Raw genomic sequence first — 14,837 nt, forward strand, 5'->3', positions numbered from 1 at the left:
TGGGGGCAGAGATCAACGTGGGGGTGGCGTAGCGTGCGGTGTGGTCCTTGAGCAGGTGAGTGACATCACTGGGGGCAGAAGTGGCTGTGGCGACGTCAGCTCCGGGGGGAGGGGGGGGAAAAGAGTGGCGCGCTGGGCAGAAAACGGCACACCGGGTTGAAACGGCACTGGTCCCGGTAGCCATGGATCCCGCGGCGGCTGCGTATCTGTCGGCGATGGTCTTCCTGGCGATCGTGGCAGCGGTTGTCTGGGCAGCAATCGCGGAGGCTGCATGTTCGGTGGTGGCTGTTGTCCGCGCGGCGGTGGGGGGGTGAAAGTGACGTAACTGTTCGCCGCGGTGGTGGTGGCTGCAGCGGCCACGTGGGCAATGGTGCCCGAGCGGTTCCAGAGGTCGCGAGAAGGTTCAGGAACGGTCGAGGAATCCGGAGTGTGAGAGTGAGTACATGAAAGTTTTTTGTACTTACTTTCTTTGATGTTCGATATGGCTAGGAAAAAGCGTTTGTTCAGTGTATGAATTCTTCTGAGGATGAAGAACAGCAAAGGTCCTTTGCAGGTCTGGGAGAATGTTGTCCTGAGCTGGGGCAGGGCTGACTGCAGGGAATGTAGGTAGCGGCACATGGCTGCGAGCCTGGAGCGGAGGATCCAGAGGGAGGTCTGATGCTGGAGGCTTTGGATTTGTTGCAGGTACTGGTTTTCCTGGTTGGATCCAAATTATGTTGGTCTGAATATAGTCCGGAGTCCATGCGGGGTCAGTCGGTTCCGTAGGCAGGTGCTGAGGAAAGAGATGTGGCTGTGGTATCGAGTCTGGTTCAGGACGTGGCTGAAGAGCTTCCTCCAGGCGTCGTGTGGTCAGGGTCCAGCGATGGAGGAGGCCAAGGACCTGCATGTCCTTGGCAGAATGGGAGGAAGAGTTGAAGTGTTCAGCCACGGGGCGGTTGGGTTGGTTGGTGCGGGTGTCCCAGAGGTGTTCCCTGAAACGTTCCGCAAAAAGGGGGCCTGTCTCCCCAGTGTAGAGGAGACCACATCGGGTGCAACGGATACAGTAAATGATGTGTGTGGAGGTACAGGTGAATTTGCGACGGGTATGGAAGGATCCCTTGGGGCCTTGGAGGGAGGTGAGGGGGGAGGTGTGGGCGCAAGTTTTGCACTTCTTGCAGTTGCAAGGGAAGGTGCCGGGAGTGGAGGTGGGGGTGGGGTGGACCTGACGAGGGAGTCGCGGAGGGAGTGGTCTCTCCGGAACGCTGATAAGGGTGGGGAGGGAAATATATCCCTGATGGGACATCAAGCTTTCACCAAAAGATTTTAATAAAGGTCAATGAAGACATTTCCCCCCCCCTCTCCTCTTGCAATTGGATCAACAACCAGAGGTCATTTTTTCTTTCAAAAGCAGCAAAATATTCAACAGAAAATGAAGAAAGCTATTTCCATTCAGATGCTGGATTGTGAACATAATGTGGTGGGAGCCTAATCCACCTAATTATATAAGTAGTTGACCAGGTACACAAAGTGAAGCAAAGATGTGTTATTGACCTTGTGATGATCTCAGGAGAAAAAGCAGTTGTGAACAATAGGCCAAATACCAGCTTCAGAGCAAGCTTTGCCCAGTGACAGACTGTTGACTGCTTTTTGATTTTGATTTCCACAACCGGAGCCTGAAGTAATCAGCATACCAGCAACTGATTGAACAAGTTAATAGCCAGAGATGTTTTTACACATCTCAGGAGAGGGGACTTGAACCCAAGTCTCCTGATACAGAGGTAGGGACACTGCCATAGCATACAGGAGCCCTATACCTTCTGCCTCTATTGTTCATATCTACTGTCCAATGTTTCAGAGGTCTGAACAGGTTGATAGTTCTACCTAGAAGCAGGTAGTCTACAGACTGCAAGACAGCATCTCCCACTCCCTTGAGAATGAAGTAACCAAGAATTTTAAAAGACAACTTTTCTCTCCCATCATTTGCTCCAACTAATGACTGAGAAACTGAACAATTAGTGCTCACCATCCAGTCTCTTCAAAAGAACTAAAGGAGCTGCACAAATAAGGTGGTCAGATCAGAAGGACCAGGAAGAAGCAAAAAGGACATCTGAATTCCATAGAATGGAGAAACATAGTTCAATAGCACCAATTTTCTTTCTTCACCCATTATATCCAAGTTTGTTTGCGCAGAGGTTTAAGAGGTTAGAGTGTTCCAGTTAGAAGGGTTGTGTCAACTCATGTTTGTGCTTGCCTGTGATTAGAATTGATTTACAGTGGTTCTTGTCAAGTGCAGAAACTGGGTCAGGGTTCTGTTAACCTGAGTTCAAACAGGAACGCTGGGGATGTTGAATTAGTCGATCAAATCTTTAAGCTTTGAGACTACCGGAGTGCAGTTGGGCTTTACATCAGCACACTTTCATACATGGGTTATGACAAAAGTTATGCAAGCGCAGGAACTAAGTTAGATGCCAGAATTACTTGCTTCCAAAGGATTACCGACCTTTGGAATAGGCTGCCGGATTGTGTAATACTGCAAGTTTGTTGCAAAAAATCAAAAGGGAGCTAGACAGGCTGATAGAGGAAGCTGATATCATATTGCACACAAAAGGGTAAGATCCTTGTTCAGCAAGGTCCACACTTAGGTTTTAAAAAGTGTGTTAGGAAAGAATGACCCAAATATTTTCCCTCAGGCCTTTTATAAAGAAGTTAGTTTTGACCCCTACTATAATTTACATTTCTTTTGTTAAGTAGGGACAATACAGTGCTTCATGATTTGATTCATTATCTAACCGATCTCTTCCTGTCCATCTCAATGTGCACATAAAACAGCATAAAATGGCTACTTATATTTTTGCATAACATGCTGATCAACTGCTCTGGTGATGACAACAGTTTGCGGACAAATTGAAGCGTTTTATGGATAGATGTAGCACTTCTGCTCCATTTTCAAACTATATTTACATTTTACAGAATCCAGTCAGAGAAAACACCATTTTTTGTAACCTATAACATCTTCCATCTACATTCCAGGTAAAACAAAACCAGATCACCACTTTAGCAGCCTTCAGATGAAAGTGAATCCATCTTGTTACTAGATAATCAAACAGATTCCTGAAATGCATCTATGGATATGTGCAAATCACATGAGCAATGCCAGCTGGTTCCATAGCATATCACATTAACTACTCAGAGAGTCACAATCTTCAGTATTGTATTATTCTAAGGCAGGATTTCCCAAAGAAAGGGTCTGAACAGGATAACACACTAAGTCAGCAATGACTACCATGGTAATTTCAGTTAAGCTAGCTATATCCCTGCTATCAGTTCTCACTGAGGAGGGGTCACAATTTTCAAGTCTCAAAATGGAGTCTTAGCAGATAAATGTTTGGGCAACACTGTTCTAAGGGCCACTCTCAGGAATGCTACAGCGAATTCAGCAGTGTGCATGATTCTATGAGAATTTAAATTATTAGGCAGGGCACTGACACATGCAAGATTAGAGTGGCGCTGGAAAAACACAGGTCAGGCAGCATCCGAGGAGTAGGAAAATCGACATTTCGAGCAAAAGCCCTTCATCAGGGCTGACACGGGTAAGCAAGGGAGATTATTTTTTTAAAAACCATGATCTGACGAGAGGACACAACAGGTTTAAGGGGCTGAATGGCCTCTTCCCTTCCTCTTTTCAGCATCCAATCAAATCTGTGGAGTGGCACAGCAAATGCCATACACCTTCCTGAAGGATGTCAGCAGAACTCATTTTGCACGATATATGGAAGGAGTAATAACAATGCGTCCCGATTGCACTTCCTTAATGAAAAACAGACGGGAATAGATTACTTATTGTCTTGGAGACAGAGAAAGAGAATTGCAAAAGGGCTTGCTACAGAGAAGGCAGGCATTTCCCATAGAAGGCCCACAAGAGGAGAGCAGCCTTGGCGTTTCCACTGCAGCAAGCAAGGTTTAAGGGACAGGGCAAGGCTGAAAGCAGCCGTACTCACCATGGTTGAAATGCGATCTCTTCCCCGTCCAGCTCATACTCCGTGTATCCAGCACAGCCCCTTTAACCCAGTGAGGTCGGATGTGAGCCGCTATCTGTCGCTGCGTTTCTCTCCGTTCTTCGGGCCTAGGCATCAGGCCTTTCCAGCGACATTTCCGCCCCCAGCCCCGGATCCGGTTCCGCCCAGGCGGGACCGGGCCGGCTCAGACCAGATTGCGCCAGATCCCAACGCGCATGTCTATTGGCTGGCAGAAGGTTTGCATTCTGATTGGTCGGTTTGGTTGGATGCTACGTTTCGATTGGCCGTTGTGGGAAAGGGCGGTGACTAGCTTCTGATTGGTTGGTGGTTCCTGGTCACATGATCATGCTCGCTAGCATATGCTATTTTATTCCTGAGGAAGGGCTTTTGCCTGAAATGTTGATTTTACTGCACCTCGGATGCTGCCTGAACTGCTGTGCTCTTCTAGCACCACTAATCCAGAATCTGGTTTCCAGTATCTGCAGTTATTGTTTTTATCTATGCTATTTTAGTACCTAAGTAATAGTTCGGTTTATTTAAGAGATAAATATTTCCCCTGAAACTTCATTGTTGCATCTTTAAGCCCACTTTTAAAAAAATGTTCAAAAGGTTTACTGTACAGAAAACGTTTATTGCAAAATTTTTGAAGAAGTAACTGTATAAAGTAGCCATAGTCCCACGGTCTCAATAGATGTGGAAGTGCAGGTGTTGGTCTGGGGTGGAAGAGTTAAAAATCACAATTGGTTATCGTCCAACAGGTATATTTGAAAGTACAAGCTTTCCGAGCGCTGCTCCTTTTTCAGGAGTATAAACTGGCGTTGTGTGATTTTTAATTTTGTCTCGAGAGAGGCAACTAATGCTGATTTAACTCGAGGGGTGACGTTGAGAAGGTGGGACATTAATGGTGACTTCAGCCAAAACAGGAATTGAAACACACTGTTGGCATCATTCTGCAGTGCTAATCAATTGTCCAGCCAACTGAGCTAAGATACTTGTGGATGCTTTTTAACGTGGAAATCCTAAAGGCATAAAGAAACCAGAGCTAGAATGGAATTTTCCAAACATAAAGAATTGCTAAGCATGGAGATGAGTAGAGATCTGAAGAAAAGAATTAGCAAAATTGTGATTTGGAGATTGTTGTATAGATCTGGACAACTTTGGTTGGGCCACAGCTGGAGTACTGTGTGCAGTTCTGGTCATGACACTATAGGAAGGATATGATTGCACTGAAAGGTACAGAGAAGAATCACTTGAGACAGAGTCTTTAGCTGTGAAGAGAGACTTGATAAGCTTGGATTGTTTTCTTTGGCACACATAAGGTAAAGGAGGGCAACCTGATAACTGTGTACAAGAGTGAGGGTGTGAATATAAAACAACTGTTCCCCTTAGTTAAACTGTCAATAACAAGGAACACACTTTTAAGGTGAAAGGCAAGAGGTTTGGAGGAGAGTTCAGGAAATGTTTTTTCATCCAGCGGGTGGTGGGGATCTGGAATGCAGTGCCTTGGAGGGTGCTCAGGAAAGGTAATCTCACAACCTTTGAAAAGTACTTGGATGAGTACTTGAAATTTTAGAACATACAAGGCTATGGGCCAAGTTCTGGAAAGAAGGATTAATGTCGGTTTAGTATGGATTTGGTGGCACAGACTTAATGGGCCAAAGGGCTTCTTCTGTACTGTATGATTCTGTGAAATATGTTAGTATGGTTCTATTGTCACAAAAAGTGATATGGAGATGTTAGTCCTATATTATTATTTAACACGTTGTCTCTCGTTTCTATAGAACAGCTATTCATCTAGTCCCTGACCTTCTGTACAGCTTTGGACATCTATACTTTTCAAAAATTTATTTTCTTCCCTTTCAAAAAATGCGAGGGATCCTGGTAGGACCTTTTGATTCTAACAACCCTCAACTAACTTCCTGCTTTGTTTATTTGACCATGATCTTAAGTTTAATCCTTCTATTTACTGACTCCCCCGTAAATAGCCAAGAATTTATTTTCCTTTTTACTGTTCATTATTTAAACACTCTTTCATATCAAATTAAGGATCAGAGAAGGTTATTCAACTTCTTGAGACTCCTTTGCCAATTATTCAGAAATGGCCAAATAGTTGTCATCACCATGCTCCTGTATTTTAGTAGTGACTCATAAGAACGCTAGAGAAATTCCATTACCAATGTTTTCACTTAATTTTCTGAATTCAGTGGGAGGATCATTGAACAAGTCCTTCTTGAAGCCAACTCCAAAAGCAATCATGTAAAAACACCTGTGAAATCACATCCCAGATGGTGTCCTACTTCAGCGACCGCACTTTTCCCTCCCACGTGATCAACAATGCCCTCCAGTGCATCTTCTCCACTTACCACACCCCTGCCCTTGAACTCCACTCCCCCTGAACTGCAACAAGGATGCAACCACCCCACCCCCTCCCCCGTCCTCACCTTCCACGCCACTAATTTCTAGATACAGCTCATTATGCTCCGCCATTTCCATTATCTACAATCAGACCCCACCACCAGAGATATATTTCCGTCCACACCCCTATCAGCGTTCCGCAGAAACCATTCCCTCTCTGACTCCCTCATTAGATCCATGCCCCCCAGCAATTCACACTCCGCTCCTGGCACCTTCCCTTGCTGCCACAAGAAGGGTAAAACCTATGCCACACCTCCTCCCTCACCTCCATCCAAGGTCCCAAAGGATCCTTCCACATCTGACAGAGATTTTCCTGCACATTCCAGACACCTCATCTGCTGTGTCTGTTGCTCTCAAAATGGTCTCCTCTACATTGGGGAGACAGGATGCCATCTTGTGAAACATTTCAGAGAACATCTCTGGGGCACATGCACCAAACCACCTCACTGCCCTGTGGCTGACCACTTTAACTCCCTCTCCCACTCTGCCAAGAACATGCATGTCCTGAGCCTCCTCCGCTTCCAAATCCGACCCGCTCGACACCTGGGACCTCATTTTTCACCTTGGGACCCTTCAACCACACGGCATCAACATTGATTTCACCAGTTTCCTCATCTCCCCTTCCCACATCTCATCCCAGATCCAACCCTCCAACTCGACACCACCCTCTTGAACTGTCCTACCTGTCTCTCTTCCTTCCCACCTATTCACTCACCCTCCCCTCCGACCTATCATCAGCAACCCCCACCTGTATCTACCTATCACCTTCCCAGCTACCCCCCCCCAGCCCCAGCCCAAGACCCAGACCCACCATCCTATTTTTCTCTCAGCCCCCTTTCCCCCCAACTTTCCTGATGAAAGGTTTATGTCTGACACATTGATCCTCCTGCTCTTTGGATGCTGCCTGACCTGCTGTGCTTTTCCAGTGCCATTTTATTCGACTGATCTCCAACATCTGCAGTCCTCACTTTCTCCAAATCAACTTTAATGGACTGGACACCATCTGAATGGCTGAAAAGTATTTCTTGTACCAGGACTTGTTTCATCAAATCTCAAAAGGCTAATGTTTGAGGGGAAGTTAAAGAAAACGCTTCAAAACAGTCTGAAGCTTTTTTTAGAAATGACATATTAATGGCTGGGAGTAGTTTGTGACCATTGTTCAAAATGGTGGGAAATTGTTCATCAAGCTGTGGCACATGTTGAGTCACAATACCTTGATGATGAGACAGAGCCACAGCAGTGAAGGAAAGCAAATCCTGCACTCCAGATCCTATTACTTCATTGTACATTCTATCCTATGTGGATGAAGATTTGTGAATTGAGTATTGGTGTCTTTAGTCACATAATGACTCATGGCAGAAACATGCTGAGGACACAACATCCTGAAATTAATGAACAGTTCATGACAGTAACAACTGACCAGTTATTTAAACTCCATTTACCTTCCCTTATTTAACAAAAATCCATTAATTTCAATCTTAAAAACTCAATTTTGATGCTTAGCATCCCACAATCGTTTTCTGGGGAGAAGGATGGCAGGGGCAAGATAGGGATGGTGGGTTGGAAGAAAAATTCTAGACTTGTGCAACCATTTTATGTGAAAACTTATTGCCTGATTTTCCTCCTAAATGCTTAGCCTCAACTTTAAGATTGTGTTATGTTGAGGCAGCAGTGCTAACCACTGTGCCACCGTGCCGCCCATTTGGTTGCAACTTGTGCAACCATTTTATGTGAAAACTTATTGCCTGATTTTCCTCCTAAATGCTTAGCCTCAACTTTAAGATTGTGTTATGTTGTTTTTGTTTTAACTTTTCCACTGAGAACATACTTTATCTTTATTTACACTATTGATTCCTTTTAATATTTGGAAACACCTCAATTAGATTACTTTCAAGCTTCTATACTGGAGGAAATACAAACTAAGTTTATGTAACATTAACTCTTTAAATGTAATTGTTTATCAGTTTTGACTCATTGCTAGCAGTGTTATCATGCACCAGAAGTCATATAGCAGTTTTTGAGTTCCCAGGCTATTGTCTCTTCTCAAGATGGACTGGGTTGTTAATCAGATAATGCATTTTGTGAGTCCTGTGCTATCACAACTCATTTCTAGGTCATCTTTGTACCTTTTCTCATTTATTTAATTTATGTCTGAATTATGTCAGTAGGGTCAGTTTTATGGTAGGGTAGTCCACAACAATGAGCTTCCCCATCTGGAAGCCCACTTCAGGCAAATTGATCTTTTGTTTCTTGTATCTGCAAACTTATATCCTGAGTTAACAGTGTGCTGTAAAAACTCTCGCTTTGACCCAAATCCATGAACGTTTTTAAACTTCTTGTCCTTTTATTTTTTTTAATACCCAATAATTCCAAAGATTGAAAAGGCAATAGAGATTACTTCACATTCCTAAATCAGAATTTGCTTTTAATCTTAAAATGGAAAGTACTTTAAAATGTTTGCTCCATTTGTTATACTGGAATTTTGGTACTTGATTTCTCAGCTCAAGCAGGTCCTTGTTACGATCAGACTATGTTATTCAGAATCAATTTGACTGCTGTCTGCTTGATCAGTGTCCAAAAGGCACTTGATAAGATACTGCATAGAAGTTTTTATAAAATTATGACACATGGTATTAAAGGGACCGTGGAAAAAGTACAAGTGAAAGATGTGCACTTGTATAATTGCATTTATGACCCAGGATATCCCATTTATTTTACAGCTAATTGAATACTTTTTGAAGTATGGTTATTGTCATACTATAAGAGACATGTCAGCAAATATGGACGCAGCAACCTCTCACAGTCTACAATGATAGAATATGACTTCCCTGATTGGGGCTGTTAATCTTGTCCAATCATGGAGTCCTGGCTGACATGATATAAGCAGGAATGTTCACTGCTGTTGCTGCAGCCTGGGCCTGCTCCAAAAAAAAAGCAGGAATGTCAGAAGCTCTGTTGACTGAGAGCTGGCTCTGAGGGAGCTAGATCAGTGTCAAGGACTCTCCAGTTGTAAATAAAATGTGACTGGATACCGGCCTCTGTGAAGTTATTTCAGTAGTGAAGAGAGAAAAGCACACCCCTGAAGAAATTTGTTCACAACAGTTGTCTTTGAGTTGGCGTAAGTATTTCTGGAACCATGCTGTTATTTGGGAAGTTTGACTCATTCCATCCTGCTATCGAAGACTGGGCCCAGTATGTGGAAAAAAATGCATTACCTTTTCTGGACCAATGACACTGGGGCAGATGAAAAGCAATGAGTAATTCTCCTGATAGCCTGTGGATTTGCACCATTTTGATTATTAGGAGCCTAACTTTTCCTGAGATCAGATACTAAAGACTTTCAAGGGTTGACAGATTTTGTTAAGGAATATTACAACCCCAAACCTCCCCTAATTTTGAAGTGCTATCAGTTTTATTCAGCAATTTGAGAACCAGGGATTCGGTATCTGGATTTTTAATGAAATTAAGACAACTGGCAAAGAGGTGTGACTTTGGTTTAACCCTTAATGAGATGCTTTGAGACCATTTGGTATGTGTGGTTAATGATGTAACCATGTAAAATTGCCTAATAGCTGAAGCCCAACTGGACTTCAAACAGCCACTATAACTGGCTTTTTCATTGGAACATATGAATTGCAGGGTATACTGAAGAAATGGCTGAATCCAACTGAGCTTGAGGAATACAACTTGAGTGAAGGCAATTGCATAACCTCACTCAGGACATATCCTGAACATAGGACTCTTGGTCAGCCCACACCAAAACCCCAAAACAAAGCCAAGCCTTGGCCAAACAGTTAAAATTTTCTTCAGGATTTTGGCCGGCAAGCCATTGTATTTGTTCCAGTGTGTGGACGCGCGACAGCAAAAAATTTCCACCAGGCCTGAATTGAGTAAGAGACTCATTGGCTGTTATATAGGAGAGTGCACATCCTGGAAAGCCCACCTACATATGGCTTTGAACAGTTAAATTGCTTAGCAACATCCAAATCAGAATCAATCAAAATAAATCTCTGGTTCAATGGTCAGTCGGTTCTAATGGAGATTGATACCAGTGCAGCTATTTCAATGATTGCAGAAACAGTGTTTAACAAAATTCACTCTGGACTCCAACCCTTACGTTTGCATAAGACCTTGGCAAGCCTGTGAACCTATACTGGGGAACCTTTACAGATTAAGAGAACAACTTTGGTTCCGGTCTCTTATGAGAAGCAACTGGTTAAGTTACCATTGATTGTATTGAAAGTCTCGGGCCAAGGTTGATGGGGCAAAATTAGCTGAGAAAGATTCACTTAGATTGGCCCAACATTTTTCAATTAGAAAATGGCTACCTTAAATACCCATAAGTTTTTCAAGAAGGTTTAGGTACGATCAAAGGAGCCAAGGTCACCTTGCATGTTGACCAGGATGCAATTCCACGATTCTGCAAGGCCTGCCTGGTGCTATTTATCTTACATGCAAAAATAAGGGCAGAAATCAGGAGTCTGGACAGCAAATAAATCATCAAATTAGTACATGCGGAATGGGTAGCACCAATCGTACTATTTGTGAAGTCTGATGGGACAGTTGCCTTTGTGGAGATTATAAACAAAAGGTAAACTGCATCTTGCAGCCAGATAAATACCAGTCCCTTATATAGAGGATTTATATGCAAAACTGGCAGGGGGCCTGTCCTTCACAAAGCTGTACAGGGCTTTTGCCCGAAACGTCGATTTTGCCTGTCCTCGGATGCTGCCTGAATTGCTGTGCTCTTCCAGCACCACTGATCCAGAATCTGTACATGAACCATGTATACTTGAAATTGCAGTGAAATAAGGATCCCCCAAAAAATGCAACAATTAATACCCATGAGGGTTTGTACCAATATACAAGACTGTCATTTGGAATATCATCAGCCTGTGCCATTTTTCAGTGGATAATGGAGAACATTTTACAAGGTCTACTGTAAGTCGCCATCTGTCTGAATGGCGTACGAGTAACAGAGAAGACCATAAAGAGTACTTAGAGAACTTGGACGTAGTCCTTAAACATTTCTCCAAAGCAGATGTACCTCTTAGAAGGGAAAAATGTGTGTTCCAAGTACCCCAAATGACATACTTGGGTTACAGAGTTGACAGACTAGATTACACCCATTGGAAGATAAAGTGAGGGCAATAAAGGTGCCCCAGCTCCCCTGTCAGTACTGGAGGTTAGGTCTTTCCTTGGGCTGTGGAACTACTATAGAAAGTTCATACATAACCTGGCCTCCATCTTGGCATCTTTGCATCAACTCCTGAAAAAGGATCAGTCTTGGAAATGGTCACATAGCCAAACCATAGCCTTCAGGGAAGTGAAGAAACAGCTAACATCCTCTAAGGTATTGGCACACTATGATTCCAAGAGATCTGGCATATGATGTCCCTTTTATGACCTTGGTGTAGTATTAGCTCACAGTTGACTGTTATGAAAATGTGGGCGTACTGTACCTTTAACAGAGTTCAAAGCTCGCAAAACCTACCTGACAGCACCAAGTGTTCTGAAAAAAGATACAATTTAACATATGCTCCAGCTACTAGGGTAGCCAGGGTAGCTGGTTACCTGGAAACAACAAAACAGATTTGAATTAGGCCAATCAGTTTAAATTATACTCTAATTATTCGATCTGTTTGCCATTTCCCCATAGTCATTGACAATGTCCCTACTTTCAGTCTTTGGTGGACCAACATTGCTTCAGACATCTGTTTTCTCTTTATGGAACTATAACACTTCTTCTTATTGATTTTGATGTTCCTGGCAAGTTTCCTTTCATAACCATTTTTTTAGTAGCTCTTATGAGCTGCCATGTGGCCCTTTGATGATCTTGTATCTTTTCCTTTCAGCAGGATCTGTGCTGTTTTTGCATTTTTACGCTGGCCCTTATCTCTTTAGTTGTCCATTGCAGTTTTTACTTTTGTGAATTGGAGCTTTACCTTCTCTGAAGTATGAACTGTTTTTGTATTATGTTACATGTTTCTTTAAACATTCTCCACTGTTCTTAGGTTGTTTTGTCCATGAGCAGATTTTCCCAGTTTACTTTAAATAGATTCCATCTCATCTTGTTAAAGTCAGCCTTACGTAAATATAAAACTCGAGTAGCTCATTCATGCATTTTGCTTTCAAATGCTACGTTTAACTCAATCATGCTGTGATCACTATTTCACAAATGCTCATGTGTAATTAGGTTACTAATTATTAATTAATACTCACAGAGTCATACGTATCATGGAAACAGACCCTTCAGTCCAACTCATCCAGTTCGACCAGATATCCTAAATAAATCCAGTCCCACTGCCCGCATTTGGCCCATAACCCTCTAAACCCTTTCTTTTCATATGCCCATCCAGATGCCTTTTAAATATTGTAATTATACCAGTCTCCACCACTTCTTTTGGCAGCTCATTCCACACAACACCACCCTCTGTGTGAAAACACTGTCCTCTATGTCCCTTTTAAATCTTACCTTAAACCTATACCCTCTAGTTTTGGACTCCCCACCAGGGAAAAGACTTTGCCTATTTACCCTATCCTAGCCCCTCATGATTTTATAAATCTCTATAATGCAACCCTTCAGCCTCCGATGCTCCAGGGAAAATAGCCCCAGTCTATTCGGCCTCTCTTTATATCTCAAACCCTCCAACCTAGCAACATCCTTGTCAATCTTTTCTGAACCCTTTCAAAGTTTCACAACAATCTTCTTATAGCGGGGAGATCAGAATTGCATGCAGTATTTTAATAGTGAACTGAACCAATGTTCTGCACAACTGCAATATCATCTCCCAATTCCTATACTCAATGCATTGACCAGTAAAAACAAGCATATCAAACACCTTCTTCACTATCCTATCTGTGACTGCACTTTCAAGGAACTATGAACCTGCAGTCCAATGTCTCTTTGTTTAGCAACACTCCCCAGGACCTCACCATTAAGTGTACAAATCCTGCTCTGATTTGTCTTTCCAAAATACAGCACCTTACATTTATCTAAATTAAACTCCATCTGCCACTTCTCGGCTCATTGGCCCATCTGATCAAGATCCTGTTGTACTCTGAGGTAACTTTATTCACTGTCCACTACACCTCCAACTTTGGTGTCATCTGCAAACTTATTCACCATACCTCCTATGTTCACATCCAAATAATTTATGTAAATGACAAAAGCAGTGGACCGAGCACCAATCCATATGGCACACCATTGGTCACAGGCCTCCAGTCAGAAAAGCAACCCTCCACCACCACCCTCTTTCTTCTACTTTCCGGTCACTAATGTATCCAAATAGTTAGTTCTCCCTCTATGCGCGTGACCTAACCTTGTTAACAAGTCTATCATGAGGAACCTTGTCAAACGCCTTACTGAAGTGCATGTTGATCATATCCATTGCTCTTCCCTCATCAATCCTCTTTGTTACTTCTTGAAAAAACTCAATCAAGTTTGTGAGACATGATTTCCCATGCATAAAGCCATGCTGATGATCCTTAACCAGTCCTTGCCTTTCCAAATCCATATAAATCCTGTCCCTCAGGTTTCTCTCTAACAACTTGCCAACTGTCCATGTCAGAATCACTGATCTATAGTTTCCTGGCTTTTCCTTACCATCTTTCTCAAATAGTGGCACCACGTTAGCCAACCTCCAGTCTTCTGGCATCTCACCCATGGTTATTGATGATACAAATATCAAGTAGCAAGGGGCCCAGCCTAGCTTCCCACAGAGTTCTAGAGTATACCTGATCATGTTCTGAGGAATTGTCCCCCTCTATACATTTTAAGAACTCCAGCACCTCCTCCTCTGTAATATGGACATATTTCAAGATGTCATTATTTATTTCCCCATGTTCTCTATCTTCCATATCCTTCTCCACAGTAAACACTGATGCAAACTATTTGTTTAGTATCTCCCCATCTCCTGCTGTTTCACACATAGGTTACCTTGCTGATCTTTAAGGGGCCCTATTTTCTCCCTGGTTACCCATTTGCCCTTAAAGTATTTGTAGAATCCTTTTGGCTTCTCCTTAACCCTGTTTGCCAAAGCTATCTCATGTCCCCTTTTTGCCCACCTGTTTTCCCTCTTAAGTATATTCCTACTGCTTTTATATTCTTCAAGGAAATCACTCAATTTCTACTGTGTGTACCTGACATATGTTTCCTTCTTCTTCTTGACCAATACTAGTTAAATCTGGCTCATTACTAAATTCAATATTGCTTGTCTCCTTACTGCATCTGGGATATTCCAAAAAAGTGAGACTCGGAAAGTGTGCAGTGCTGAGTGATTTGGGTTTTCTTGTGCATGAAATGTTAGTGTGCAGGTGCAGCAAGTAATAAAGAACTAGTGTATGATACTAAAACGATCTCTCCAAATCAGATTACAAATGGTTGATGGAAAAATGTATAGTAGCTCATGCAAGTGCATGAAACAA

General features: G+C 42.8%; 1 protein-coding gene across 1 annotated transcript in view; it reads right to left on the reverse strand.

Moving 5' to 3' along the window:
• Window positions 1–4,200, reverse strand: part of xpo6 (exportin 6) — a 140,600-nt gene extending 136,400 nt beyond the window's left edge. The window contains exon 1 of the mRNA XM_043711504.1: window positions 3,978–4,200. Within this exon, the coding sequence (XP_043567439.1) occupies window positions 3,978–3,980 (3 nt within the window). The 5' untranslated portion in view covers window positions 3,981–4,200. The remainder of the gene's footprint in view (window positions 1–3,977) is intronic.
• Between the last annotated feature and the right edge of the window lie 10,637 nt (window positions 4,201–14,837).

This window comes from Chiloscyllium plagiosum, chromosome 21, assembly GCF_004010195.1.
Source record: "Chiloscyllium plagiosum isolate BGI_BamShark_2017 chromosome 21, ASM401019v2, whole genome shotgun sequence".
In the NCBI taxonomy this organism is placed as follows: Eukaryota; Metazoa; Chordata; class Chondrichthyes; order Orectolobiformes; family Hemiscylliidae; genus Chiloscyllium; species Chiloscyllium plagiosum.